Below are 25,760 nucleotides of genomic sequence, written 5' to 3' on the forward strand. Positions count from 1 at the left end.
CAGCATGCGACTCCGTGTCCGTGGACCCTCGGGTCAGTCGACCGTCACTTTGGACGACTCGGCCACCGTCGAAGATCTCCGCACTCAGATCGCGGAGAAGACGGGCCTCGGTGTTTTCAGCGTTAAATACGGTTACCCCGATCTGAGACCGCTAGACCTGGAGAGCTGGCAGCCGGATCAGAGGCTGGCAGACATTGGAGTCAACCTCAACGGAGAGTCACTGATCGTGGCACAGAAGGAGGGAGCGGCCCCGGCGCCCGCAGTGAGTGGTGGCACACCGAAGGAGGCCGCTCCAACAACCACCCCGCAGCCTTCCAAGCAACCGCTCCAGTCACAGCACGAGAAGTCCGCCGATGATCCGCCCGAGATTGCTTCTCCCGAGCATGGGGGCACATTTGTACTCCGCGTCATGCCCGACGACAACTCGTGTCTGTTCCGCGCGGTGGGCGCCGCAGTCATGGGCGACATGGACACAATGGTCGAGCTGCGTTCGATAGTGGCAGGGGCCATCCAGACCAATCCAGCAGAATATACCGCAGCGATTCTGGGCAAAAGGCCGGACGAATATTGTCGCTGGATCCAGAATGAGGATTCATGGGGCGGGGCGATTGAACTCAAGGCCTTGAGCGAATATTTCAACATCGAAATCTGTTCAATCGACGTGCAGACACTGCACATGTTTCAGTTTAACGAGGGCGCCCCAACTCGGTGTATTGTGGTTTACTCTGGCATTCACTACGACGTCCTCGCACTCACCCCATCTGCTCCGCCGTACACTCGTGCCAATCATTTCACGACCGATGACACCAAGGTCTTTGATGCGGCCGACCCGGTCGTTCTGGGGAAGGCCAAGGAGATGTGTCGGATCCTTCAAAGCAAGCATTACTATACAGACACCTCTGGCTTCCTTCTCCGGTGCAACACCTGTGGTGGCACCTTCACTGGAGAGAAGGGGGCTAGCCAGCATGCCACGGAGACCGGCCATTATGATTTTGGGGAATCCGCGTAGCATTTGGGGGTTCTTGTTTTGAGTATGTATACGCATTTCGCGGGGCGATACTGTTTATGGGCGTTTGTCTTTCCCCTGGGATGTTTTTATTAGGATTTACTGTAGGAGCGAGCAGTTTTGGCATGGATAGCATTGAAATTGTGTCATATATCGTACAAATTTTGGGTCTCATACCATGGCGACCTCGTCTACTTCCTCGTCTTCGCCTCCGCCATCCTCTTCGGCAGAATCCGCACTTTCATCGTCGGGGTGGCCTCCCCATTCGACATCATGAAGGATAGGGTTAAGGAAGAATTCATGCTGCAGGGCCTCTGCAGCACTCAGGCGCTTGGAGGGATCCAGCTCCATCAAACCGGACAAAAGGCGCGTTGCTTGTTGCTCGCTTTCAGTCAAGTCCTCCACACAGCTCGACCACTTCACCAATTTCTCCCAGCTGTACCCTTTCTCTCCAATAGTCGGGATGTTCGTCTCGAATATCTGCCCGTGCAAGGCCGCCGCTGTCTTCATGCGGCGCGTTCCGAAGATACTGGACATTTCAATCATCGCATCGATGTCATCCGCGGAATTGAAGAAGGGGAACCGGCGTCCAAGCAAGGTGAGGAGAATGACGCCGACAGACCACAGGTCAATCTTTGTGGTCTGTGAAGTACATTTGAAAAGAACCTCCGGTGCTCGAAAGCCACGAGTGCCGGCACGGTTCGCGCGCCTCGATGGCCTAGAGTCGGCTTTGGGGTGACCAGCTGATAACCCATTGGGCGGGGGGTTCTTGGAATAGTAGCTGGAAAGGATTCGGCTTCGACGAACATAGGTTGGGTGCGCGCAGAGACATGGACTGGTATACTCGGATCCTTGGCGCTGTAGAGGCAAGGGGGATTAGCTTCCTGTGTGTAGTATGAGTCTGGAGGGGGTCTCACTTCTGCCAGGCCAAAATCAACCAGGACCCCTTCTTTCAAATCCGGATTATAGAGGAAGTTGCTGTAAAGATGGTCAGCAGCAGGCAAGGAAATCAAGAAAGATAGAAAGCATACGTAGGCTTGATGTCCCGGTGGAGGATACTGTGCTCGTGGACTGATTGCAGCGCAGTCAACAGTGATCGCAGATAATGGCGCATGTCCGCAACCATAAAGGTGCGGTACTGAATGCGAAAGTCGGTATGTGGAAAGAAGGGCAGCACCGCGACGACCTGGTCCTGATACCGGAACGCCGTGATGAGAGGGCACACCGATTTACACCCTCGCAGATCATGGAGCAGCTCGAGTTCGTTCTGAATGCGGATCGGGCTGCTTGTGACATAGATCTTCTTCAACGCCACGAAGCGCGCCTTCTTCCGCCCCACCGATTCGCCCTCAACGCGCCGCCGTTTGGAGGGAGGGCTGGCCCAGGTGTCGTGTTGGGCCTGGTCAAAGATATCCCAGTCGTTCATGTAGTGATCATACAGCAGGTCTTCTGCTTTATACACCGTGGAGAAGGTGCCTGCCGTTGGCACATTGTCAGTCACTCAGCCGCTTGCTGGGAAACAAAACGTAACCATACCTTCTCCGATCCGATTGATCAGGCGAAACCGATCTGAGATTCCCGGGAAAGTGTCCTCCAGCTTCTTCATATCCTCCCGAACTGACTCGTCGACTTCTTCTTCCTCCTCAAAGTCGGCCGGGTCCTGGGAAGCTTCGGTATTGTCGCCAGACCCATCGTCCTCTTCAGACGCGTGCCTGTGCTTCATGGAGCGTGGCTGTTGAAACGAACTGCTCCGGTGAAGCTCAAACACCTCTGACTGGGCCGCACGAAGAGCGGACATGAGGGGCAGAGGGCATGGGAGAAACACGGGTGGGCTTGTTGTGTCTCTAGAGTACCTAGTTACAGACAGGACTGAACGCGGGCATTATTGCCCATAGTTACCGCCCAGCACTCAAACAGGCAAAAACAAAACAGCTGACCTAATCGGGTTTGTTTCTCCCCGCCGCAACTGATCGCGCTCATCCATCCGTCTTCCTCCCATCCCACCACACAGACATATCCAGCCATGGAGGACAGAATACAGTTCGACATCAACGATTCGCTCAAGTACTACTTGAGCGATCCCACCTCCATCCCTACTCCCGATGCCGACCCCGAGCTGCTGGACTGCGAGTCCGATCCTGAGCAGCTGTCCGCCGCCCTCGTGGACAATGTCCTGAACCCCATAGTAGACGCAGTGGCGGAAAACCCAGAAGGATTGACGCGATCCTCTTTCTTTGACTCCCTGCAACTTCTTCTAAAGTGCGCCCCGGTCCCTTCCCAACTCCCCCATGGCCCATCTGGAACCGACTCTGAACTCTTAAACTCTTGCAGATACTCAACCCTTCTCCCCACCAAGTCACTCAGCAAACTCCTGGATTTAATTGTCTCGGGACTGTCGGTTGAGGCGGACATGATTCACAGTGACCTCGAATCCGACGAGCAGGATGCTATCCAACACCACAAGCAACTACTGGAGATGTATGGATTTCTCCTTCAGTGGGCTCTCTCCGCCGTCGAAGTCAAAGCCGCAGAAAAATCGACCGAGGCCGCACCTGCGCGCCGAGGCGCAGGGAAATCGAAGAAGGCGGCCAAGGATGGCCATTGGGACTGGACCCCGCAGATCCAAATATCGATGGAGACGATGTGCAAGGTGATGAAACTTAAACTGGGGCGCATATTTCTGACCACTTCGGATCGTGACACATTCATTAATTTGTTTACCCGAACGATCTATCTTATTCTCGAGAGCGAGCAGCGCGTCAAGAGCATGGCTATTCGCATGCACGCTTTCAAGGTTCTGTGCATCGCGGTCAAGCACCATGGCCACGCATTCGGTAGGTATAGAAGATATCGTGTTGTACATTGTTCTAACCAGATACGCAGGAGCGCAAACCTCAATCGTGCAGAGCCTGACGTATTTCGAGCATCTGTCGGAACCCATGGCCGAATTCCTTCACATCCTCGCAGAGCAATATGACTATCCGCAACTCTCAGATGAGATCCTAAAGTATGACCGTGTCCAATTCTGTATCTGATGGTCCAGCGCTCACATTGTATAGGGAGCTCGGAAATAAAGAATTCAACTCCAATGACACCAGAGGACCCAAGTCCGTGTCGGCATTTATTGTGAAGCTCTCTGAGCTTGCCCCCAGGCTGATCATCAAACAAATGACTCTCTTAGCCAAACAACTTGACAGCGAAGTATCTACATCTCCCACCCGTTTACCCCATGTCTAGACTGACACCGTTCAAGTCATATACCCTCCGCTGTGCAGTCGTTGAGGTCTGCGGGAACCTCATTTCCGATCTGAGTAGACAGGAAGAGCGCAGTGAAAATTACAAGACCCAGATAAATGCCTTTTTCGATGTCCTGGAAGAGCGATTCCTCGACATCAACCCTTACTGCCGCTGCCGAGCCATCCAAGTATTCATGAGAATATGCGACTTGGAGCAGAAGTTCCCCAAGAGACGACAGGCAGCCGCTGAGTTGGCCGCACGAAGCTTGGAAGACAAGAGCAGCAACGTTCGTCGAAACGCCATTAAGTTGCTCGCCAAGCTTGTTTCCACCCATCCATTTAGCGTTATGCACGGTGGACAGCTTTCGGAGAAAGAATGGACGGCCCGACTTGACAGTGTGGACGCCGAATTGAATGAGCTGCGGCCACCCGAAACCCCAGGGTTTGAGGGGGTCACTCAGGTGGTGGACCCGGACCTGTTAGACGAGGCCACTCAGATGCCGGACGACTCTCCTTCCAAAGCGCCTCGCATGACCGAGGAGCAGAAACAAGCCGAAATAGAAAAGGCCGCGGAACAAGCAGCGACGTCTGAGTTGTTGACTCGGCTGCAATTGACGAGGAAGTACTATAATGAGGCCATTCGCTTCATTGAAGTGCTTCACAGTGCCTCCACTGTCGTCTCACAACTGCTCTCATCTCGCAACAAGAGCGAGGTCATCGAGGCCATGGACTTCTTTGTCGTTCTCGATGCGTACAAGGTGGAGACGGCTCGCAGTGGTATTCGCCGCATGATCCGTCTGATCTGGACCAAGGGCAACAGCGATGAAGGAAAGGGTGTCCAGACGCATCTGATTGATTCCTATAAGGGTCTCTTCTTTGATGCACCAGACTCTTTCAGCCCCAACGATGCTGCAAACTATATCGCTCGCAATATGATCAGTTTGACATTCGGTTCGACACCCGCTGAACTCACATGCCTCGAGCAGCTACTTTCTACCATGATGAAGGCGGGCCATATATCAGAGGCGGTGATTGCCAAGCTGTGGCAGGTCTACAGTGTCCAAAAGAAGGAGATCTCGCGAACCCAACGCCGCGGGGCAATTATTGTGCTCGGCATGCTCGCTCTCGCAGACCCAGAAGTCGTGGTAAAGGAGACCGAAGCGATGTTGCGAATCGGTCTTGGAGGCTTGGGAAGGTCGGACCTTGTCCTTGCCAAATACACTTGCATTGCATTGCGACGCATGGTTCCCGGGCGTCAAGCGAAATCCCGCGATGTCGCCATCTCCAAGCTTCCTAACGACCATGCGGTCTTGACAAAACTCGCGTCTATGCTGGAAATTGTCTCGAATAGCAAAGAGTGGTATGGCGTGGCTGAGCAAGCAATCAGCGCCATCTACACTCTATCCAAACACCCCGATGTTCTTTGCTCCGACATCCTTCGGCGGAAAACCGTCTTTGTTTTCTCACCCTATGCGCAACGCCCCTCCTCTTCCCACACCTCTGCCGAAGGAGAGGACCAACGACCAGCAACAGCATCGAGTGACGCCCAAGGATCCAGTCCAAAGGCCTCATCTGCTGCTCTCTCGCAATTGCTCTACGTCGTGGGTCACATCGCGATCAAGCAGATTGTACACCTTGAGCTGTGCGAACTGGACTTCAAACGCCGCAAAGCCGAGCAGGAGAAAAACAAGCCTGCAAACCCTGTTCCTCAGCAGGACGAAAACGCCGAGGACGATGAGCTCGACCTGATCGGTGGTACTACCGAAGACGATTTCCAGGATGCCATGGCCCACATTCGGGAACGCGAGCTTCTCTACGGTGAGAACTCTCTCCTGGCCAAGTTCGGCCCTCTCGTGGCTGAGATTTGCGCGAACAACAATGCGTACCCAGACCGCGACTTGCAGGCCGCGGCGACACTGTGCATGGCTAAGTTGATGTGTGTGTCTGCTGAATACTGTGAGAAAAACCTGCCACTGTTGATCACCATCATGGAACGGTCCGAGGATCCCATTGTGCGTAGTAACGCTGTAATTGCACTCGGCGACATGGCAGTCTGTTTCAATCATCTCATCGATGAAAACACAGACTTCCTGTACCGCCGTTTGAATGACGACGAGGCCTCCGTGAAGCGCACATGTCTCATGACTCTCACCTTCCTAATTTTGGCCGGTCAGGTCAAAGTGAAGGGTCAGCTGGGTGAGATGGCCAAATGCCTGGAGGATGATGACAAGAAGATTGCGGATCTGGCGCGCATGTTCTTCACTGAACTAGCCACCAAGGACAACGCCGTGTATAACCACTTCGTCGATATGTTCAGTCTGCTGAGTGCGGAGCGCAACCTCGAGGAGGTTTCGCTGCGTCGGATCATCAAGTTCTTGATTGGGTTCGTCGAAAAGGTAAGCGTTTCTCTCTCCGTCCATGTCAATGCTTGGGCTAATGACGTCTTCAGGAGAAACACGCCCGTCAGCTGGCCGACAAGTTGGCTGCTCGGCTACCAAGGTGCGAGACAGAGCGGCAGTGGAATGATGTCGCGTATGCTTTGTCTCTTCTGCCGCATAAAAATGAGGAAATTACAAAGTCCGTTACCGCAGGCTTCACCAAGGTTGCCAGTGCGGCGGCCTAGATTCTCCTTGTTGGTCTTGACACTATAATTTGTACATTGTTTGTATTGAGCATGGGTGCAACTGGAAGGCGGTTGGTTTCTCGTGGAGTTTTGATAATGAATTTTTACTACAGCTCATCAACAGCTCTCTCTTCGGAAAAAGATCCTTTTCTAGCGTATATTGTAATCTCTACGAGGGATTGCACAGGATAGTACTATGAACTTAAGCCTCGACTTCTATTATTCATTCTGGATGCCTGATTCAACTTCGGGACGCAGGGACCACTGTTATCCACTATCCACCGAAGTGCCCAGGAGGAATGGGGGAGGGAACAAGAAAAAAGATACATGAAGAGCGCCAAGTCCCTTCTGTGAAAGATCTAAGTATGTGAAGAGAAGCAGGGCAGACCAGATGGAAAGCAACAAAGAGACGCCGAGTTTGCAGGGTCGCATGCCAGATACGCCACGGACAATAATCGAATCAACATGATCAAAACGGTTGGTTTATGCGCCCTGCATATCGCTCTCCTCCAAGGCGTAGTGGCCGGATCGGATGCCTTCTAGGACTTTCTGTCCTTCCTCGGTCAGTTCTGGTTTACCCAGCGGCGTGACTGCGCCAGTGAAAAAGCGCGGCTTCCACTCCTCGTCTTTCTCTTTGCGCTCTGCGGCCCGCTGTCGCTGCCGTTCCTCGATTTCCTGTTTCAGCTTAGTGGCCTGGGTGAACCGCTTGTCAATAATGGCGGAGGTGACGTCCGACCAGAATTTGAGCGATTCGTTGGACAGCTGCTCTTCGTCTGGAGGGAGAGTCTTTGTCGTGGGGCAGAGAGGGGTGATATCGATCAGCAAGCAAGGCTCCTTGGTCCCTGTAGGGGTGAAATAAATCTTGCCATGCCATGAGCCGGTGATCCGGGCCAGCACATCCCCCTCTGGCACATCTTTGATATTTGTGATGGTGTCATTGTCGGGATCGTAGCGGAATATCACCCCCTGCACCCTATATTGAGACCGTCCAAGCCACCCATCCTCCAGGTACTGCAGAATAGCCTTGACTTTTGTCTTCGGGCAGTTGATATAGCATGTATCGGAGACGGTAATCGACAGGGCGCCTCGCAGCAGGCCTCCCAGATGTGCGGACGGATGGGTTAACTGGTACTCCTCGTTGTCTCTCTTTTCAAGTGTGACGAAAATGCCCAAGTTGTGCTGACCGGGAGATACCCGAATGCTGGTGCCGGTGAACTTGGCGCTGATTTGGTCGAACCCGCGCGCGGTGACTCCCCGTTCCGCACAGTCGATATAGAATGCGGAGACAGGTGGGTGGTGTGAGGTCTGCTCGGTCAGATAGGATACCTTGACCGTTTCCCCGGTGCTATCACCAACGGTAGAAGCACCGCTGCTACCTGAGCTCACACCAGGCAGGTTCGCTTCTTCGGGGACCGCATCTGACACGTCCCAGCTGCACTATATGAAAGCAAAGACGACAGGTTCAGCGGACCAAGAGCTTCCAGAAGGACAGACCAAGGGACTTACCCGAAAGAATTCACCGAGAGTCGAATTGTATGGCTTGCACGGTTTGCCCTTGATGTATTTCTGTCGCATTTTCAGCAAACGTCATCTTCCTGCGGGACCAATCAAATATATACCAAGTCCTTGGTGAACCAGAACCGCAACACTTCCAGCATCCGACCTAGCTCGTCATCGGACTTGCCAATGCTGTAGCGCAGATGTCAGCATTAGTTTAGTGCGCTGAATTAGGGTGCTGACCTCGCAAAAGTCTCGGGTCGGTCCAGGTAGTGCCAATATTCTTGGGGAAACATCCAGTCAGCTCTTTTGAACCCCGCACAATCACAAGCTTCCACTTACCTAGATTCGGCCGGGGCTCGAGCAGCTGCGCTGGCAGCGAGAAGCGCACCGAGGCGATGTCTGTCACACCCACGAACCTAGACCACGCACATGCATCAGCGCTTTGTTCCTATGTTGTGTCTAGCGGGGCGCGTACTTGCGCAGGATGCCCAGGAAGGTTTTCAGCTTGGAAGAATCATCGGGGGCTTTCTCGGGTGTTGCGTCGACGGATGACATGGCGGGTGAGGTTGTTGAAACTGTCGGAGCGATGTGTGAGTGGGGGGAACTTAAAGAATGTTTCGTTGAAGAGGCGAGGTGGTAGGTGTGGGTAAAGGGTGGCAAACCGAGGAGCGTCTCGGGGACCTGCCTCTGGTTGTGGAGGAGAGAAGAGGGAGGGATTCGACAAGAGACAGGGCAAGGCAGATCCCACGTAGACCAGGATGTTCCAGATTGAAACAAACGAGAATGCAAAAGAACGAAAAGAGAGGATGGGAAGTTGGCGCTGGGCGGTGACGTGCGTTTTGAATACAAAAACGAGGGCCAGACGCTAGAAGTATCAGGTACCTGGAATGTAGTGAGCTGTCATAGCTGTGCCCAAGTACTCAGTACCTCTGCTTATCTACTATCAGCGGGCCAATCTCAACCCTATGCGGGACCATGAGGTGCCCGTGTGGCAACCAATAATAATGGCCGCGAAGGTGAACTATGGGAAACAAGTAGGTAGTTACCGAACAAACCCAAGCTAACTAACTACCAATGCAATTCCTGAATCAGCTGCTTGCGGGCCAAGCATCGCAGCCAAGTCCGCACCGCGGGAGCATAGTCAAACCGCCGTCCAGCAGCATAGTCCGCGTCTGCCCACTGTGACTGTTTCTCCTCCTGGATGCTTGCACGCAAGCCCCGCTGCGCATTGCTGAGCTCCTGCTGTGCTTGCTGTAATTGTGCCGCAGAGTATGATTCGTACTCGCGCTCTTGAGCAGACACGTCGGCCGTGTTGATATCCTCGCGCGTCAAGGGCAGAGAGGAGTCAGGTCCTAGTATCGTCTCCTGAAGCGCATTCAGTGTGGTTCCCAGCTCTTCTTCTGTCTGGGACAAGATACACTGGTTGAGGATCTCTAGACACCGCACGTTGACCGCAAGCTGTCCCAGCAGCTCGGGCAGGGGGTCTCGCACGAGACCCAGGATGGAGAACTCGATCTGGTCCTCTTCATATGCCGCCATACGCGTGAAAATATCCGGCTTGACCAACTCCAGCCAGTCTTCTTCGCTGCATTCGCCTACCGAAAATCATGAGAAAGGATCGGTGCCGAAGCGCGCACACACTTACCCAACATTTGGGGCTGCCGTTCGAGGCCATCAAACTTCCACACTTTTCTCATTGCTGGTACGAAAGCGATGAAGTGGAAGGAAGCATCCGAGTCAGTTTCATCATGGCTGTTTTTGGCCTTGCTAGATTTTTTAGACTTGGATTCGGTTTTGAGCTGAAAATCTGAACCGAGCATGTCCATTTTTCTAGAGGGAATCATTATCCAGTGCACGAACATCGAAGGAAGAGGTCCGGTACCGTGCAAAAGAGTTGTGGACTCTTTTGACAAACTCGAAATTGTTGATGGCATCGCCCCGTAGCGCCGGGGTGAATGGCATGGTGAAATCCTTGAAGTGCTGAAGATTCTCTCCCAAGTCGATATTTTCGATGTTGTTGACGATGTTCAGCAATGCGACACTCGCGCATGCATTATCGGCGGTCTGTCGTCGCCATCTTCAGCTTAGAAGCGGTTCCTGACCATTCACACGACTGACCTGATTGGCAAACCAGAGGCCCTCCGGGCAGCTTGCTTCTTGCTTTCCGAAATCATCTTCGCGCCAGCGGAAGAGAAAGATCAATCCGTAGACCGGCTTACTGTACACAATATGTTAGAAGGGCCTCTCCGTATCCAGGCGAAAGGGCATATATCAGGCATACTGGAGGAAAGCCATCATCTCTTCGTCCAGCGAAACAACTTCTTGCACCTTGACCCCTTTGACTCCAAACTCCCGGAGCATCACATTGAAAAGGGCCTGGCAAGATGGTCAAAATGCGGTCCCAAAGCGAGGAATGATTGGTCACTTACTGGCTCTGACTCGATCTCACAGAAGCCATTCCAGCTGTCTCGCTCCTGAGATGTCGCCCGCTGGCAGATTTCGGAGACTGAAATGTCTGCCGACGGGCTACGGCGTCGTTTGCGAGCGGCCATGGCGAAGTGAGTGAATGAATTGGAAGTTGGGGAGTTGAGGTATACCAGGAATGGTGGGTGGACCGAGCTCCCTTCCTTTTCTTCTTTCCTCCCGACGCGTTTTTTGTTTCTCTCACACTCTGCAACAAACACCCAACGACTACTTGATCCTGCCCACCACAACTGTTTTTCTCTTCGTCCTCTTCCTCCTCATAATCTTGTCTGCCTTCCTCCACCCAGCCAAATATCCTCTAACCACAGCATGCTGCTGCCATGAATGGCACGCCCCGCCTCCCGTCTGCGTTTCCTCAGACGCCCCAGACTCTCCCACAACGGAGAAGGCTCTTTGAGACCCCGACGCGCTCTCAGTCTCGCGATACACGGTCTCCTCTAAAGCCCTCCCTCAAGCCCGCCAAGTCTCCATCGAAATCCCCGTCCAAGGCGATCCAACAACGCCCAAATGCGACACCGTTGATCCCCGTCGACGTGGTCGACGCTCCGTCGCAACGCCTCTACGTGGTCGCTTTCTATCTGGCACTGAATGCCTGGCGAGTGTACGATTCGTGGACAGCGTCTGACGATTTGGATGCGACCTGGTTGTTTCTGAAGTGGGTGTCGGTGGATGGCTTCTTTTTATTTGGGTTACAGGCGTTGCGCATCCCATGGCTGGAGTGGGCATTCCCCACGACGCTGTCGCTATTCCTTCTTCATGCGGTGGGCAACATCTTTTTGATGTTTCGCATACCGGTGGGCACCCTTCCCGCCTCCTAATTTCAACCTTTAGTTAACTCGTATTAGATTCCGATGGGCGCCTGGATTGGAGGAATGGTCAAGGTCGCATATGATCGCGAACTCTCCATCTCGGAGCGAAGGGTCAAACCCGGAGATATTATACACAATGCGTCCTTGATTTTAGGGAAACAAATTGTGCACATTTTGCCCGAAGGGTGAGTCGGGAACCCGGATGTGGATGTGCGATCTTCAAGCTGACTGGGGCTAGGTCGGCTGTTCTGAATCCCGATCGCGAGGCGCTTTGCATTGATTCCCAAAGAAACACGGTTAACCTCCCGATTCGCGTCAATCAAACCGACCCCATCATGATCGAGGTATTGCGACTTGATCTGAACACCGGCGAAAACGAAACTCTGACCATCCCGGCAAAACAAGTCAAGCAACTGAAACGCCAGGCGGACAAACGGCATGCAAACCGAGAGCCTGTCGCCCATCGGGATCTGCTCCTACCCGTGAAGAAGACAGGTATCTATCGTCTACAGCGGGTGGTGGATGAATCTCAGCTAGATGTTCACACGCGTACATCTGATGCACTTGTCGTCTCTTGCCCGCGAGCGCTGATCAAAAACTCACATACAAACAAATGCAAGGGGGAACTGTCCAACCTGGTTCTCGAGGTTGAGGGAACACCACCCTTGAAAATCAAGTACAGCCGCCAAGTTAACCACCTCGACCGCGGGTTCTCCTTCCAGAACATTCAGCCTGACAATCTGCGCTCTCCATTGCTGAATCAGAGGGCCAGTGGCGCTCTTTTCAGTGAGACTCAGCCAGATATTTCGTGGGCCCAGAGCCAGAAGATTGACCTGCCTTTGAACGAGTCATTGAATGTGGGTGGAGAGTGGTTTTACACTATTGAGGAAGTCCATGATGCTCTCGGAAATGTCGCCAATTATTCTACTCTCTTTGATGACGGAGATCGGCCATCCGCCAAGTCAGTATCGCAATGGCACCAGTTCTCCGTCCATGAACGCCCACGACTGTCTCTATCTGGATGCAATGACCAACATCCACTGCAGGTTGCTCGGGGAGATAGCGTGAACCTACCTGTCAGCTTCCACGCGGTGGGAAACGGCTATGTTGGAGATGGGCCATTCTCCGTCGTTTACTCGTTCAGAGGCAATGACGATGCCCCGAAAGATGCTCGAACTCTTGTATTGAAGCATTTGGATCAGAAAACTCCCATCAAGGAGCCGGGCTGGTATGCCTTGACGTCTGTCTCCAGCCAATACTGCCCAGGTGAAGTTCTGGAGCCCTCATCGTGTTACTTGCACAATCCTCCAGAGCCGGAACTAGCTATTCGATCTGAGAAGATTTTCGACCGATGTGCCAATAATGCCGTTGGTTTGCTCGTTGACCTGGACTTGACGGGTTCTCCGCCATTTCGTCTCCGATACAGTATTGAAAGCAGCAAAGGCGTGGTGACCAAAACCCAAAAGATCGACGGATTGAGGTCTCAACTCGACTTCACACCATCAGAGGCGGGCTACTACCGGTACCGTTTCTTGGATATTGAAGATTCCATCTATTCTCCACGGTCTCTGAAGGATCAAACTCCGATTCTGGAACAAGACGTGAAACCACCAGCTTCGGCCCATTTCATGGGGTCGAGAGAAACGCGCAAGACTTGTTTTGGCGAATCGGTCTCTGTGGACGTATCTTTTTTGGGAGAAGCTCCCTGGACACTGCAATATGAGCTCGTTCACAATGGGAAGAGGTCCAAACAGACTCTCGAATCTGAAACGGAGATGGCGACAATCATCACCGACAAGCTAGTTAGCGGCGGCGAATACACTTTAGCTTTGACAAGTGTCAAGGACAAGTCGAGTTGCAAACGGAACCTGAAGGACAGCATCAAGATCGATGCCCGTTCAAAACCTCCTCAGGCATCTTTCGGTCAGATCGATAAGAAGAGAAGTGTATCAGCACTGCAGGGCACCAAGGTTGATATTCCTCTACGACTGAGTGGCCAACGGCCATGGACGGTAAAGTACAAAAACGTCGATGTCAACCCCTCGCCCGTGGAGAAAACGTTTTGGGAAGAAAACAGCGCCCTAAGTGTGGATAGGGAAGGTCTTTATGAGCTCGTCGAAGTGTTTGACGGCTCGTGCCCAGGCTCTGTGACCCAATCTGCGAACGAATTCGAAGTTTCGTGGATTCCTCGACCACATATCAGCGCTGTAGATGGATCCTCAGTTGGAAAAACAGGCTCGGTTGTCAAGCCTGAAGTGTGCCAAGGTGACGATGATACTCTTGAACTCCGACTCTCCGGAAATCCTCCGTTTAGTCTTCAGTACGAACAGCGGCGAAAAGCGGATCGTGGGGCCCCTTCTGTGAGATCGCGGAACCTCAGAACCGCCCTTCACGTGGCTTCGATGGAGATGGACACGTCGGAGCCCGGTCAATACACCTACAAGTTTACCCAGGTTGGCGACAACCTTTATGATCATGACCCGAAGCGCAGCCCCCTGCTGGTCACTCAACAGGTGAACTCGCTCCCATCTGCCAAGTTTGACTCTCCTGGTCACATCTATGGTTTCTGCAAGGAGGATGCCAGTGGTGAAGAAACTGTCCCCGTTACTCTGGAAGGAATCCCACCCTTTTCACTGGAGATCATGATCAAGCATCACTCGAACGCGAAACCGGAGATCGTCACCATCCCAAAAGTCAACTCCAACCGACACAACCTGCTCATTCCTCGGCGTCATCTGGATCTGGGCCAACATGTGGTCAGCATTCACAAAGTGCGCGATGCGCGTGGATGTCAACGAACCACCGAGTACGACGCCTCTTCGGTTCGAGTGGCTGTGTCAGACGTGCCGACCATCATTCCGCTCGAATCCAAAGCCGACTACTGTGTAGGTGAACGTCTTTCATTCTCGCTGTCAGGACATGCTCCATTCGATGTATTCTATACCTTCAACGGCGCCCAGCGGAAGGCAACCTCGCAGAACACCAATTTCCGTCGCATTGCCGAGCGTCCCGGTGAGTTCACCATCACCGCGGTCAGCGACGGTGCCAGTGGTAAATGCAAGGCCCACAAGGACATCACCAAGGTCATCCATGAGATGCCTAGCGTGCGCATCAGCAGAGGCCAGACCTCTGTGGTGGACATCCACGAAGGTGGCGAAGCAGACCTTCATTTCGAGTTTTGGGGAACCCCCCTTTTGAGTTCACGTAAGTTCCTTCTCTATTTATCTGTCTGGGCCGATGCTGACAGCGATTTTTCCCCCTACAGGTACATTCGAAGCTCCAACGTCCGGAAGGGGAAGAAGTCGGAGGTGCTTGACATCAAGCATGACATCTCTTACGAGCATCATAAAACCATCAAAATATCCGATGAAGGCACATACGAAGTTGTCGCTATCAAGGACAAGTTCTGTTCTTTCTCTTCTCAGGTGCCGTCGGGCAAAGCGGACCGGCCGGCCGGCTCTTGAAAAGAAGAACGCAGGGTGCAAAATGACTTCTCTTTCATGTGGTTCGTTATAATGCCGGTGATTGTTTTGTGTTCAATTCTTCTTTTCTTTATCTTGGGAGGCTTGCATTGCAGCGGCGTGATCAGGTAATTTAATTGTACATTCGAGAATAAGATGGAAATTTTTATTACTTTAAACAATCTACTGTTCCTCGCTAGTCTCGTGGATTTCGATCTTTTCCACGAGAGCGTCACCCAGTCTAGCAATCTCGTTCAAGATGGCGGGTCGGTTGACTGTAACGCGGTCCTTAGACGTCGCCGAGGATGCCGGGGCAGTCGAGTACGCTGTCTTGAGGTTCCAACTCTTGGGCTTCAAGGTTTGGGGGTTCCAAAGACCAGCGACCACACTGCAGTGCTCGTCTCCGTGGAAAAGAAGGATAGCCTGGCTGTAGCATGACTGGACTTCGTGAACAAAAGACTTGATTGCTGCCATCTTCCCGGCGCGAGCAGAACTGGTGTCGGCCAGATTCTTGAATTTAGCCACAGCACCGGATCGTTCACCAAGAACCTTGGGGCGAAGGTGGATGATGAAATCGTAGGGAGCCAGAGAAGTCTGGAAGAGGTCGGACACATCAAAGTCGCTGCTATTCTTTCGGACCACGCTCATTGCCGCTTTTGCCAAAGTGGACATGCGAGCAGCCACGACCTTAGAAGGCTGTTCGTATTGTGTCCAGGTCACGCCGTCATGATCCATGTCGGAAGCGACAAAGAGGGCAACGGTGTTCATTGCCGGATCGATGTTGCGCCAGGCTGAAAAGCGAGTGCGGATTGTCTCAGTCACATCGGGGTCCAGATCTCCGCCCAGGTCAACGATGAATGGCTCCTGCTGCCAGTCCCATCGGGCAAGAGAATGCAAAGTGCGCAGAAAACCTGTCATGACACTCGAGGGACAGTCCCACGGATTGGGTTGCGTGAATGCTCGAGTTGCCAACAGTTCGATCAACTCGTCGTTAATCTGGGCAGAGAAAAGGTGGGAGCTGAACCAGAGTTTGAGCAGGCGGATGGTGGGTGAGAGAAGCGGATATCGAGTACATAGGCTCCGAATTGCCTGTGTCAGACGCGGAGCCTGGGTGAAAAGCTTCTTGTAGGAGAAGAGAGCATAGGCAATTCCTTCCCTCTCCCGAGGGCTGAGAGTCTTATCCTTCAGCTGACGCTCGAGTAATGTCTGTTCACGATCGTGATGAATTCTCAGGCGGAAAAGAAAGCCTGAGGTGTGAAGAATATCCAGATAGGCGTTGTTCAGCACTTTACTTGATTCATTTTCCAGGCCAACACGGCACGAAGTGGCAGTGCCTGCCGACTCCAAGGAGTCCCCGATCTTGATGAGGAAAGCCACCTTCGTCATCTGAATCGCTGTGGAATCATCAGGCCACCGCGCAGAGCTTTCAAACTGAAGCACAATGTCGGCAGCTTCATGGGCAATTCCGCTAGAGCTTTGAACTCGGAGCGCCGTGTATCGGAGAAGTGGGCTTGCTGGGGCCAAATGTCGAACATCCAGAGGAACTTCGTCCATGTTCCGAATGGAACTTTCCAGATCGTTGAAGGCATCGTTGATCATTTGGAAAGGAGGACTGGAGTATGCCACAATGCCGTCACCTTCGCTGCGGAGCTTTTCCTCATACTCGTCGCCGATAAACTCGAAATCCGACTCCGCGATTTTGAAATGCCGCTGGAGACTATATGCCAAGATTTGGTACACAATAGATTTTTCTGATGGCTGTTCAGACCATACAAGACTCTCCAGAATACTACCATCTTTGAAACGACGGAGCTCTGCCTTCTCTCCCCAAAAGGACCTGAACGAAGCGGCCTCTTCTTTCTCCTCAGCAGGAGGACCGTGGTCAACAACACGCGAGGCGTTATCAGCATCCAGAAGAAGGCCAACTGACAGTTTTTCGCTGGCTTTCTTGATCAAGGACTTGGAGCGAATAGACCAGGTGTCGGCACAGTGGCTGGAAAAAGAAATGAGCTTGACTCGGTCTCCAAGTGCCCTGGAGAGCACTTCATATAGCGCATTTTGTTCGCGAAGTGCTCGGAGAGTGTCGCCGTTGAAAGACTTGGGGAACGTCACGAGTCGGTCAAACTTCAATGTCGGCTCATCGACTTTCAAAATGAAGACTTTGTCAAAGTTATCTTCGCGGGATTCATTAAGCATCTTCAAAGTAGTTGCTGCTTCACGACGCAGTGTTGCATAAGACCAAGCAGTCATTTTGTAGAGGATATTCAATCCCCTGCGGCCATCATATAAAATGGGGTCTTCTCCCTGTGGGGGAGAGAGGTCGCCAGAAAAGAGGAGCAGGGGTCTCGTCAGGTCTCTTCCAGCAAGGAACTGCAGGGTTGCTTTGAAAATCTGGTAGCTACTGTATGAACGCATGAGAACAGGTTGCCCAGTCGGACCACCGCCCTCGAATAGCAAAGACATGAGTGCCGCCCATTCGAAGCCACCGAAGCCCCCGCCTTGAAAGGAGGTGTGGAAGCCCCGTTGCTGCAGCCAGGTGCGGGCTAGGATGCAAGCGTCCCGGAAGGATTCACATTTTTGAGTGGCGGAGTGTAGAGCTTTGTGGTAGAGAGAAACCGTGGCCTCTGACCGCAGGGTAGCATTATAAAACGGAGTTGGCTCTCCAATTTCCGAGTTGTCGGCAGAAGAGCCCTGGCGAACGTTGCACTTCGTTGGCAGTGTCTTTGTGATTGGGAACAGAGTGTGCTCAATTGCCGTGATGATGCGAATCTGGGGCTGGGTGGTATTCTCTTTGCCCTCGCGAGGCTCCAAAAAAATGAGAGGACGGAGGCTGTCACCGTCTTGGATTCCAAATTTGACTTCGAAACCAAGGGAGGCCATCGATTCCTGGATACCTGCAGCAAGACAGGCGATGTAATATGCCCTCTTGTGGAAGTATCGATAGTTGACGAAATCCTTCTCTTGAAAGAGCGAGCTAGGCATCGTCACCGCCAGATCAACTGCCCGAGATTCCGCGGTACGAGCACCTGTCCTCAAGGCGAGGCTTCCCACCACATTGATATTTGTTGGCTTCGCATATGACATGGTATATTTCGTGTCCTTGCCGGGTCGTGGTTCCGGCCATGGGACCACAACTCCATTGGGACTGCGCAACTCCTTTTCGACCTCGGAAATAGGCTTCGGCGGCCTTTCGGGTAGGTTTTCGATAGCATCCTTCACTTTGTGCAGTGCTTCCTGAAGCTTCGACACGCGGTTCTCGTAGTTTGGTCTGAGGCCAGATAGCAACTCGTCCATCTGAAGCTTGAAGAAGCTGGATTTGTAGAAGCCGCTAGCCATGGCGAGCTCTGCAGAGCGCTCATCTTTTGCTCGGTTCCCCGCATTGGCCTTTGTAGAATGTCCATCTTTGCGCTGGGCCGTTCCATCTGTTGATGGTTTCGACTGCATCGCTTGCGGAGCGCCGTCCTCTGGCAAAGGGCTGAGTTTCCTTCGCTTGACTGTGTGCTCCGACATGCTTGTCAGTGATTGAGGCAGGGGATCTACGCCCAGGGGGGTTGCAGGAGTGAAAAGTGAAAATCGAGCAGAACAAGAAGAAAGATCAAAGCTCAGGACGATAACTAGCGAAATTTTTTGGGGACTGATAACGGTTACGGGGTATTGTAATTATTTATTTCAAGTACTTCAAAGTTACATGACACTATGTTCATTTTTGGTGATAATTTAAGTATTTTACAAGTACCCACTGATGTATGGTATTACGCCTCCGAAATCGCAGCGGAGTCATCACTGCTCTTCCTGTTCCTCTTGCTCTAATTCTTTCTTTTTTTGTACTTTCCAAATCCAATTCTTATTTCGTTACCACCTCCCAATATCTCGCAGGATGCTGCAAACGCTAGGGGGCCCTGTGCCTCCCAACACCGACCATGTATGTCTTGCTGCCCCGCGATCTTGATCTATGTGCCCCTCCATGGACAGCTCGGAGGACATTTCACAGGATCAGTTCACTAATCCGAGCCTCTCTAGGCCGTCAGCGTGTCGCTTCCGACATGGAGATCCAACGTCGGCTATGAGGAAGGAGAGGACTGGGTTATGAGCAAGATGCAACTAGGTTATCCTCGGTTTTTCGTGCATCCCAGTATCCAAAGACTCGCCCAGGAGATCGTTCGTCGCCACGGAGACCCCAATATCGAAGCAGCCACTTTATTTGCGTCCCCGAAAACGGCGCGCATCTGCCACTCATTTATTGTATCCCGCTGTCCCGCTGACGCGGCGCCCAAAGTCCGAACCGTGAACTTCATTCCGTCCCCGCATACCGAAGCGACTTCAATCACGTCCACCTTGTCGAGTGTTATCTACCCAAAGGAATACGCCTCGGTTGCCAAACAGGTGTGGCAACATTCTGGAAACGGCATATCCAGTCGGCGCGGCGAGTTCTGTCTTGGTGCCTTGGAGGACGGCTTTTTGGTGGAAGACAAGGGCCTCTCGACTGCGGAATCGATTGCACAGCGACCCTGTAAGGGACCCCGGCGATACCAGGGCAGGGGATCTCTGAACGGCATCACACGGGGCTCCGCACACGCTGCGGGATCTGGAGATTCGCCCGCGGCAAGTAATGGGGTCCAAGAGGGACGAGAATATGGGCAGTTCATTGAAGAGCGATTCGGCCGCAACCTGAGCCCTTCGCTGACCAACCAGGCGAAGCAAGCCGTGCGGAGACGCATTGCAGGTGTGCTGACAGCCGACGTTGACCTGCCCGCGGCTCTCGAAGAGAAATCGTCCGAAGGCCGAGTGGCCGGCATTTCGGAGGATGATGTCTTCCTCTACCCCTCCGGCATGAGCTCTATCTTCAACGCTCATCAGATCATCATGGCTGCTCGGGGAGAGGAGAAGAGCGTCTGTTTCGGATTTCCATACATTGATACGCTGAAGATCCTACAGAAATGGGGTCCAGGATGTTTGTTCTACGGCAACGGATCATCTGAAGATCTTGATGACTTGGAAACTCGTCTGAAAAATGGCGAACGGTTCCTCGCACTCTTCACAGAGGCACCCGGAAACCCACTGCTGAAGACCCCGGATCTGGTCCGGATACGCTCGTTGGCGGATCGGTATGATTTCGCCGTCGTAGTCGATGAGACCGTTGGCAATTTTTTGAACATCAACGTGCTTCGGTATGCAGATATCGTGGTCAGCAGTTTGACCAAAATCTTCAGCGGAGGCAGCAATGTCATGGGAGGAAGCGCCGTTCTCAACCCATCCGGGCAATATTATCAAAGTCTGAAAGAGACATTTGCCCGCGAGTATGAAGATATCTATTGGGCGGAGGATGCTCTTTTCCTGGAGCGAAACAGCCGAGACTTTGTGTCCCGAATTGACAAGATCAATGCCACTTCCGAAGATATTACGGCCATGCTGAAAGCATCTCCGCTGGGTAAGTTCATCTTTTCTAGCTATGCATGCTTTTCTGCTAATCGAGTCATCATATACTATAGTGAAAGAAGTATACTATCCCAAGTACAGCCCTACGAGAGCCTTCTATGACAGCTTCCGCAATCCCAATGGCGGTTATGGAGGCCTCTTCTCCGTCACGTTCTACTCAACTGCTGAAGCTATCGCTTTTTACGATACTCTGGAAGTCCTGAAAGGCCCCAGCCTGGGTACAAACTTTACTTTGAGGTTCGTCGTCGAAACTGCTGCGGATTCTTTTCACTTCTTGCTAACCCACGCCAGTTCCCCGTACACTCTCTTGGCCCATTATGGCGAACTTGACTGGGTATGTACCCCCTTCCACTGCAGGCGATTTTGGAAACTAACCTCTTCTTGTAGGCAAAATCCTTCGGGGTGGAGTCGGATCTGGTTAGAACCAGCGTTGGGTTGGAGGACGTGGCCGATCTGCGCTCCAGAGTACAACGCGCCCTGGACGCCGTAGAAGCTGCCAGGAAACGAGGGGACTAGTCTGGTCTTGCCATGAGGAATAGCTCTCTGCAATTAGCATAAGCATTTCCACTATTCAAAAGGTTGTTGAGCATTCAAATTGTGTATATACAAAAACAGGTTAGTTAAAGCATCAGAGTGAACCTGGTGAATGAACAAGCATATAATTGTGGATATCCAGATCCGTAGATAATGTTAGAAACGAAGAATTAAAGATACCATCATCACGCCATCCTGCTCAAGACAGAGAGAAGGAGAGCGAAAACTGGCCGGAGCTCAGCTAACCCTTCTCTGTTGATGCGCAGGGTTCCAGCTCCATTGCCTCCTTGCTATTAAAACGCGAACGCCAGGTAGACAGAAGATCAAAGCAAACGCAGCGGAGTAGCTAAAACGAACGATCAATCACCTCGTCATTGCCCACAGCACTGGCTGTCTGGCTAGCCACTCCACCCAATTCACCGCTCCCCGTTCTCCTCAATGCCTGCCGCATTGTTTCAATATTGAGTTCCCCGCCAAAACTCGAGGAGACGGGGCTCTGGGCCGTCGGGAAGGGGCTTCCTGCACCGCGAGCTCCGTGCGGAGGGGACATTTCGGTTCCTTTGAAAGAGGTCGTAATGCTCGTTGGTGGCGATGTTCCCATCGCATGTGATGAGGCCGGTGAGCGCAATGGTGATGGGGACCGGTTTGCAGGACCGCCAGTGGAAATTGCTGGACCTGATGTATGTTGGGAGGGATCTCGACTGGCCCAGGGGTCGCCCGTTTCGGCGTGCTCGGCATTGACCACATCAGCAAAGGATATAAAGCTCAAGCGTCGCACGTCCGTCGAGTCCAGGGCCCCGTGGGCAGATGAAACTTCGTCAGCATCGGAGTGGATGTGGTCATCGATCACCGAGGATGATAGCGATTGCTCCATCGAAGACGCGCCTATAACTCCTGCGACAGCAGATTGGTGTAGACTATGTGTGACAATCTCGACAGAATCGGGATCCAGATGGTCGTCCGTAATCGCAGCCGACGATGCCTCGAGAACCGGGGGAATATAGTTTTCTGTTCGAATATGTGCAGGGATCGAAGACGGTGCTTGCGCCGGGATCATATCTTCCTGGACGCTTCGCTCAAAGATCTGGGAGGCGGGCGAGTGTATGCGAGGCGGTAGTTGAGCTGTGCATCCGGGAGACGGCGGGTGTCTTGGGGGAGTCTCAGATCAAAGGGATTTGGTGGGCGCATTCCTTCGATTGGGCTCACTGGGGATGTTGGAGATGTCGTGCCGCTGTTCGAGGCACCACCGAATGCTCCCTCAGTGCAATCCTTGTGGGCATCTTCCATTTGGATCCAGGGTGGTGGATATCCTGGCTTTGGAGCTCGAATCCGAGTTCCATCTTGAGCAGTCAGGGATTCATTTCGGTCGGGCTCAGCCAGATCATCTAGCTGAAACGTTCGGGGAGGTCGAGGCTGACCATCCACCAACGAGGGCCGCACGCTGCTTTGGGATTCGGCCATAACGACGAGAGTTGGGATACAGTCCGAGAACAATGGCTTTATTTAGTGAAGATGAAGGCCGCTGAGGGAGGTGAGAGAACAACCTAACAGAGGGCCATGACCAAAAACAGCCCGCCGATGACGTTGGAGGAGGGGAGGCTGGAAGGGCAGTAAGCTATGCGAGCCAAAGCAGTCAAGGAGGCGACATTTTGTGTGTCTTAGGGATCGATGATGACGCCGGTGTGCAGGTGATCAAACATTAGTGAGTGTCGCAGTACCCGCTACTTGGGGTCTAGCGGGCGGCTGCACAGTGGAGTAAAGTACCAGGTACTTCCCCCCAAGCACTATGCCTGATCTAGCAGGTCTCGTGACCCTTGGGAAAAACTTCAGGGCTGTTCCATCCGTTCTACGCTTCCCCGATCCCCCGGATCTCGCCCTCTCCCCCCATTCCCGGTACAGTCTTCATTTCCTCCGGTGTGTGAGATGTGTTTCACGACGGTCGCTGACCATTGCTATTTTTGATCTTCAGCCCATCCACCAATTGACCCGCCACTGGACCCCGATGGCGACCCTCATCACGGGGCCGAAACGGCCATGGCTCTCTCTGCCATTCCTCCTCCCATCATGGACAGAGTCCTTAGTCCTGGGGTCGCGGCGCCATCAGTCTTCATATCGGCGGACCAAGCAACGCCTACGCGTCAAACCCGACGCCTCCTTTGGCTCGTCCGCCGAGCACCAGGACCACATCATCTACAACCCTCCCTCCAGTGCTCCCAATGTCTACCATACGCCAACCAAGTTTCTGCCCCCGGATGATGTCCGGCGAGCGATGCGGCCCGAGGAGCCCGTGAAGCAAGATGTCGAAAGCCTTCCGGGCGTGTTCAAGAAAGTGCACGAGAAGAAATACCACCTAAGCCCGTCGGATATCCAGGAGATCCGCAAACTCCGGCTCGAGGACCCGATGAAATGGAGCCGCCACAAGCTGGCGAAACGGTTTGACTGCTCGCCCATGTTTGTTGCCATGGTCTGTGAAGCCAGCCAGCAGAAGAAGGAGATCCAGAAGCAGGTCTTGGAGGCCGTCCAATCCCGCTGGGGTGCGAAGCGACGGATGGCCAGGGAGGACCGGCAACTGCGCCGGGAGGCCTGGGGACGGGACGCGTAGGGTCTATATATTTTTTTTTCTCTTTGTAAAGAAAGACATTGTACTCTAGCTTGTGTTATGCGCCGCATCCAAATGCATACTAAACCATCCTTCTCAATTCTCGCTATTTAGCACGCAATAATAATCAATATAAGTACCTGTTCTAGTGCCGATAACTAGCCGGGTGTATCCGACTATGTACTACTTGTTTGGTTGGTGGCCGCAACTAACCATTTCACTCGGTCCATTACTAACTCACTCCCTCCAATGCCCCTCTTTGCTCTCCGCGCAACGGTCGCTCGGTCGTTTCTCCCCCGGTTTTCTCTCTGTGCTCGTGCTTCTCTCCCTCCTCGTCGCTTTTACTACGGCTATATCAGTGACTCCAAAATGGCGCCGCAGCTGGAATCCTTCTTCAAGCAGTAAGTCCATCTTCCACCACCACCTCGTCGGGCGAGAAAACTGAAACATTCGCGGGATAGAGTCGATGAATCGTCTGTCTCCTTCATCGATCGTATGTCCCTTGCATTGACCACAACTGACCCTCCACATGCGCTGATCAACCTATGATAAGGTCTGCGAAAGGCGGTTGCGATTCCTTCCGTCTCCGCGCAAGATGAGAACCGAAAGGATGTGTTCCGGGTACGGTGGCAGAGTCTTCCCCGTCGTCATGGTTTTTTTGGACTGACGCGGTCCACAGATGGCTCAATTCCTCGCTTCTGAACTAGAGGCTCTGGGCGCTGAGGTGCACCAGAGACCCCTGGGCAAGCAGCCTGGCAAGGAACACCTCGATCTCCCACCGGTGGTCATCGCCCGCTACGGCAATGACAAGAACAAGCGCACCATCCTGGTCTACGGCCACTATGATGTGCAGCCCGCCCTGAAGGAAGATGGCTGGGCCACCGAGCCCTTTGAGTTGACCATCGATGACAAGGGTCGGATGTATGGCCGCGGTAGCACGGACGACAAAGGCCCCGTTCTTGGCTGGCTCAACGTGATTGAGGCTCACCGCAAAGCCGGTGTTGAGCTGCCTGTCAATCTGCTGTGCTGCTTCGAAGGCATGGAGGAGTATGGCTCGGAGGGTCTGGATGAGTTTATCCAAGCCGAGGCCAAAAACTTTTTCAAGGATGCCGATGCCGTTTGCATTTCAGATAACTACTGGCTGGGTACTGAGAAGCCTTGCCTGACCTATGGCCTGCGCGGCTGCAACTACTACTCCGTGAGCGTCTCCGGCCCTGCTCAGGATCTCCACAGCGGTGTCTTTGGTGGCTCTGCTCACGAGCCCATGACCGATTTGATGACCGTGTTGTCGAAGCTGGTGGACCCTCAGGGCAACATTCTCATTCCGGGCATCATGGACCTGGTGGCTCCTCTGACGGAGGAGGAGAAAAAGTTGTACCCCAACATCAGCTACACCATGGACAACCTGCACGAGTCTCTGGGCAGTGAAACGGGCATCCACTCCACCAAGGAGCGCACCCTCATGGCCCGGTGGCGCTATCCGTCCCTGTCTATCCACGGCGTGGAAGGCGCCTACTCCGCCCCCGGAGCGAAGACGGTCATCCCGGCCAAGGTGATTGGCAAGTTCTCGATCCGCACCGTGCCTAACATGGAAAGCCCCGATGTGAACAAGCTCGTATTCGACCACATCAAGGCCGAGTTTGCCAAGCTTAACAGCAAGAACAAGCTGGATGTGTGGCTGCAGCACGATGGCAAGTGGTGGGTGGCCAGCCCCAAGCACTGGAACTTCACCGCCGCCAGCAAGGCCGTGGAGCAGGTCTTTGGTGTCCAGCCTGATCTGACTCGCGAGGGTGGAAGGTATGTCTGATCTTTTCTTGACGGTCCGAGTGTCGCTAATCGAGTCTACAGTATCCCGGTCACCTTGACCTTTGAGCAAGCCACAGGCAAGAACGTTCTGCTTCTCCCCATGGGCAGCTCGACTGATGCCGCGCACTCGATCAACGAGAAGCTTGACCGGAGGAACTACATTGAGGGCACCAAGCTGCTTGGAGCCTATCTGCACTACGTAGCGGAAGAGCCCATTGCATAGGCTCATTCGTTTCTGATTCTCCTAAAACAATACAGAGAGTTGT

At 53.2% G+C, this 25,760-nt stretch overlaps 10 protein-coding genes across 10 annotated transcripts; 6 read left to right on the forward strand and 4 right to left on the reverse strand.

The window, feature by feature from the left end:
* Nucleotides 1-4: 4 nt before the first annotated feature.
* N7510_001005 (ubiquitin-specific protease OTU1) lies at nucleotides 5-1,009 on the forward strand (the record flags this gene model as incomplete). Its single annotated transcript, XM_056972932.1, has 1 exon — nucleotides 5-1,009. One exon carries the CDS (start codon nucleotides 5-7, stop codon nucleotides 1,007-1,009), a length of 1,005 nt encoding a protein of 334 aa, XP_056838049.1.
* Nucleotides 1,010-1,177: 168 nt separating this feature from the next.
* Nucleotides 1,178-2,804, reverse strand: N7510_001006 (serine/threonine protein kinase CDC7; the record flags this gene model as incomplete). Its single annotated transcript, XM_056972933.1, has 4 exons — nucleotides 1,178-1,864; nucleotides 1,924-1,984; nucleotides 2,038-2,482; nucleotides 2,543-2,804. The coding sequence occupies 4 exons, from the start codon at nucleotides 2,802-2,804 to the stop codon at nucleotides 1,178-1,180; spliced, it is 1,455 nt and encodes a 484-aa protein (XP_056838050.1).
* A 225-nt stretch (nucleotides 2,805-3,029) lies between these two features.
* Nucleotides 3,030-6,865, forward strand: N7510_001007 (condensin subunit YCS4; the record flags this gene model as incomplete). Its single annotated transcript, XM_056972934.1, has 5 exons — nucleotides 3,030-3,840; nucleotides 3,890-4,013; nucleotides 4,066-4,207; nucleotides 4,260-6,638; nucleotides 6,692-6,865. The coding sequence occupies 5 exons, from the start codon at nucleotides 3,030-3,032 to the stop codon at nucleotides 6,863-6,865; spliced, it is 3,630 nt and encodes a 1,209-aa protein (XP_056838051.1).
* A 483-nt stretch (nucleotides 6,866-7,348) lies between these two features.
* N7510_001008 (Oxysterol-binding protein) lies at nucleotides 7,349-10,917 on the reverse strand (the record flags this gene model as incomplete). Its single annotated transcript, XM_056972935.1, has 12 exons — nucleotides 7,349-8,302; nucleotides 8,372-8,431; nucleotides 8,485-8,554; nucleotides 8,606-8,645; nucleotides 8,705-8,781; nucleotides 8,841-9,247; nucleotides 9,494-9,960; nucleotides 10,011-10,195; nucleotides 10,248-10,429; nucleotides 10,484-10,583; nucleotides 10,647-10,741; nucleotides 10,795-10,917. The coding sequence occupies 12 exons, from the start codon at nucleotides 10,915-10,917 to the stop codon at nucleotides 7,349-7,351; spliced, it is 2,760 nt and encodes a 919-aa protein (XP_056838052.1).
* A 252-nt stretch (nucleotides 10,918-11,169) lies between these two features.
* Nucleotides 11,170-15,122, forward strand: N7510_001009 (uncharacterized protein; the record flags this gene model as incomplete). The annotated part of the gene is made up of 3 exons (XM_056972936.1): nucleotides 11,170-11,643; nucleotides 11,695-11,843; nucleotides 11,897-15,122. 3 exons carry the CDS (start codon nucleotides 11,170-11,172, stop codon nucleotides 15,120-15,122), a joined length of 3,849 nt encoding a protein of 1,282 aa, XP_056838053.1.
* A 180-nt stretch (nucleotides 15,123-15,302) lies between these two features.
* N7510_001010 (rRNA-processing protein UTP22) lies at nucleotides 15,303-18,629 on the reverse strand (the record flags this gene model as incomplete). The annotated part of the gene is made up of 1 exon (XM_056972937.1): nucleotides 15,303-18,629. The coding sequence occupies one exon, from the start codon at nucleotides 18,627-18,629 to the stop codon at nucleotides 15,303-15,305; it is 3,327 nt and encodes a 1,108-aa protein (XP_056838054.1).
* A 367-nt stretch (nucleotides 18,630-18,996) lies between these two features.
* On the forward strand, nucleotides 18,997-21,071 carry N7510_001011 (cystathionine gamma-synthase; the record flags this gene model as incomplete). Its single annotated transcript, XM_056972938.1, has 5 exons — nucleotides 18,997-19,041; nucleotides 19,140-20,547; nucleotides 20,609-20,792; nucleotides 20,847-20,889; nucleotides 20,943-21,071. The coding sequence occupies 5 exons, from the start codon at nucleotides 18,997-18,999 to the stop codon at nucleotides 21,069-21,071; spliced, it is 1,809 nt and encodes a 602-aa protein (XP_056838055.1).
* Nucleotides 21,072-21,435: 364 nt separating this feature from the next.
* Nucleotides 21,436-22,550, reverse strand: N7510_001012 (uncharacterized protein; the record flags this gene model as incomplete). The annotated part of the gene is made up of 2 exons (XM_056972939.1): nucleotides 21,436-22,173; nucleotides 22,296-22,550. 2 exons carry the CDS (start codon nucleotides 22,548-22,550, stop codon nucleotides 21,436-21,438), a joined length of 993 nt encoding a protein of 330 aa, XP_056838056.1.
* A 51-nt stretch (nucleotides 22,551-22,601) lies between these two features.
* N7510_001013 (mitochondrial 54S ribosomal protein mL58) lies at nucleotides 22,602-23,691 on the forward strand (the record flags this gene model as incomplete). The annotated part of the gene is made up of 2 exons (XM_056972940.1): nucleotides 22,602-22,620; nucleotides 23,162-23,691. 2 exons carry the CDS (start codon nucleotides 22,602-22,604, stop codon nucleotides 23,689-23,691), a joined length of 549 nt encoding a protein of 182 aa, XP_056838057.1.
* A 246-nt stretch (nucleotides 23,692-23,937) lies between these two features.
* On the forward strand, nucleotides 23,938-25,717 carry N7510_001014 (M20 family dipeptidase; the record flags this gene model as incomplete). Its single annotated transcript, XM_056972941.1, has 5 exons — nucleotides 23,938-24,089; nucleotides 24,150-24,181; nucleotides 24,242-24,309; nucleotides 24,368-25,485; nucleotides 25,537-25,717. 5 exons carry the CDS (start codon nucleotides 23,938-23,940, stop codon nucleotides 25,715-25,717), a joined length of 1,551 nt encoding a protein of 516 aa, XP_056838058.1.
* Between the last annotated feature and the right edge of the window lie 43 nt (nucleotides 25,718-25,760).

This window comes from Penicillium lagena (assembly GCF_028827675.1).
Source record: "Penicillium lagena strain IBT 129212 chromosome Unknown utg000001l_segment0_segment0, whole genome shotgun sequence".
NCBI classification, from domain to species: Eukaryota; Fungi; Ascomycota; class Eurotiomycetes; order Eurotiales; family Aspergillaceae; genus Penicillium; species Penicillium lagena.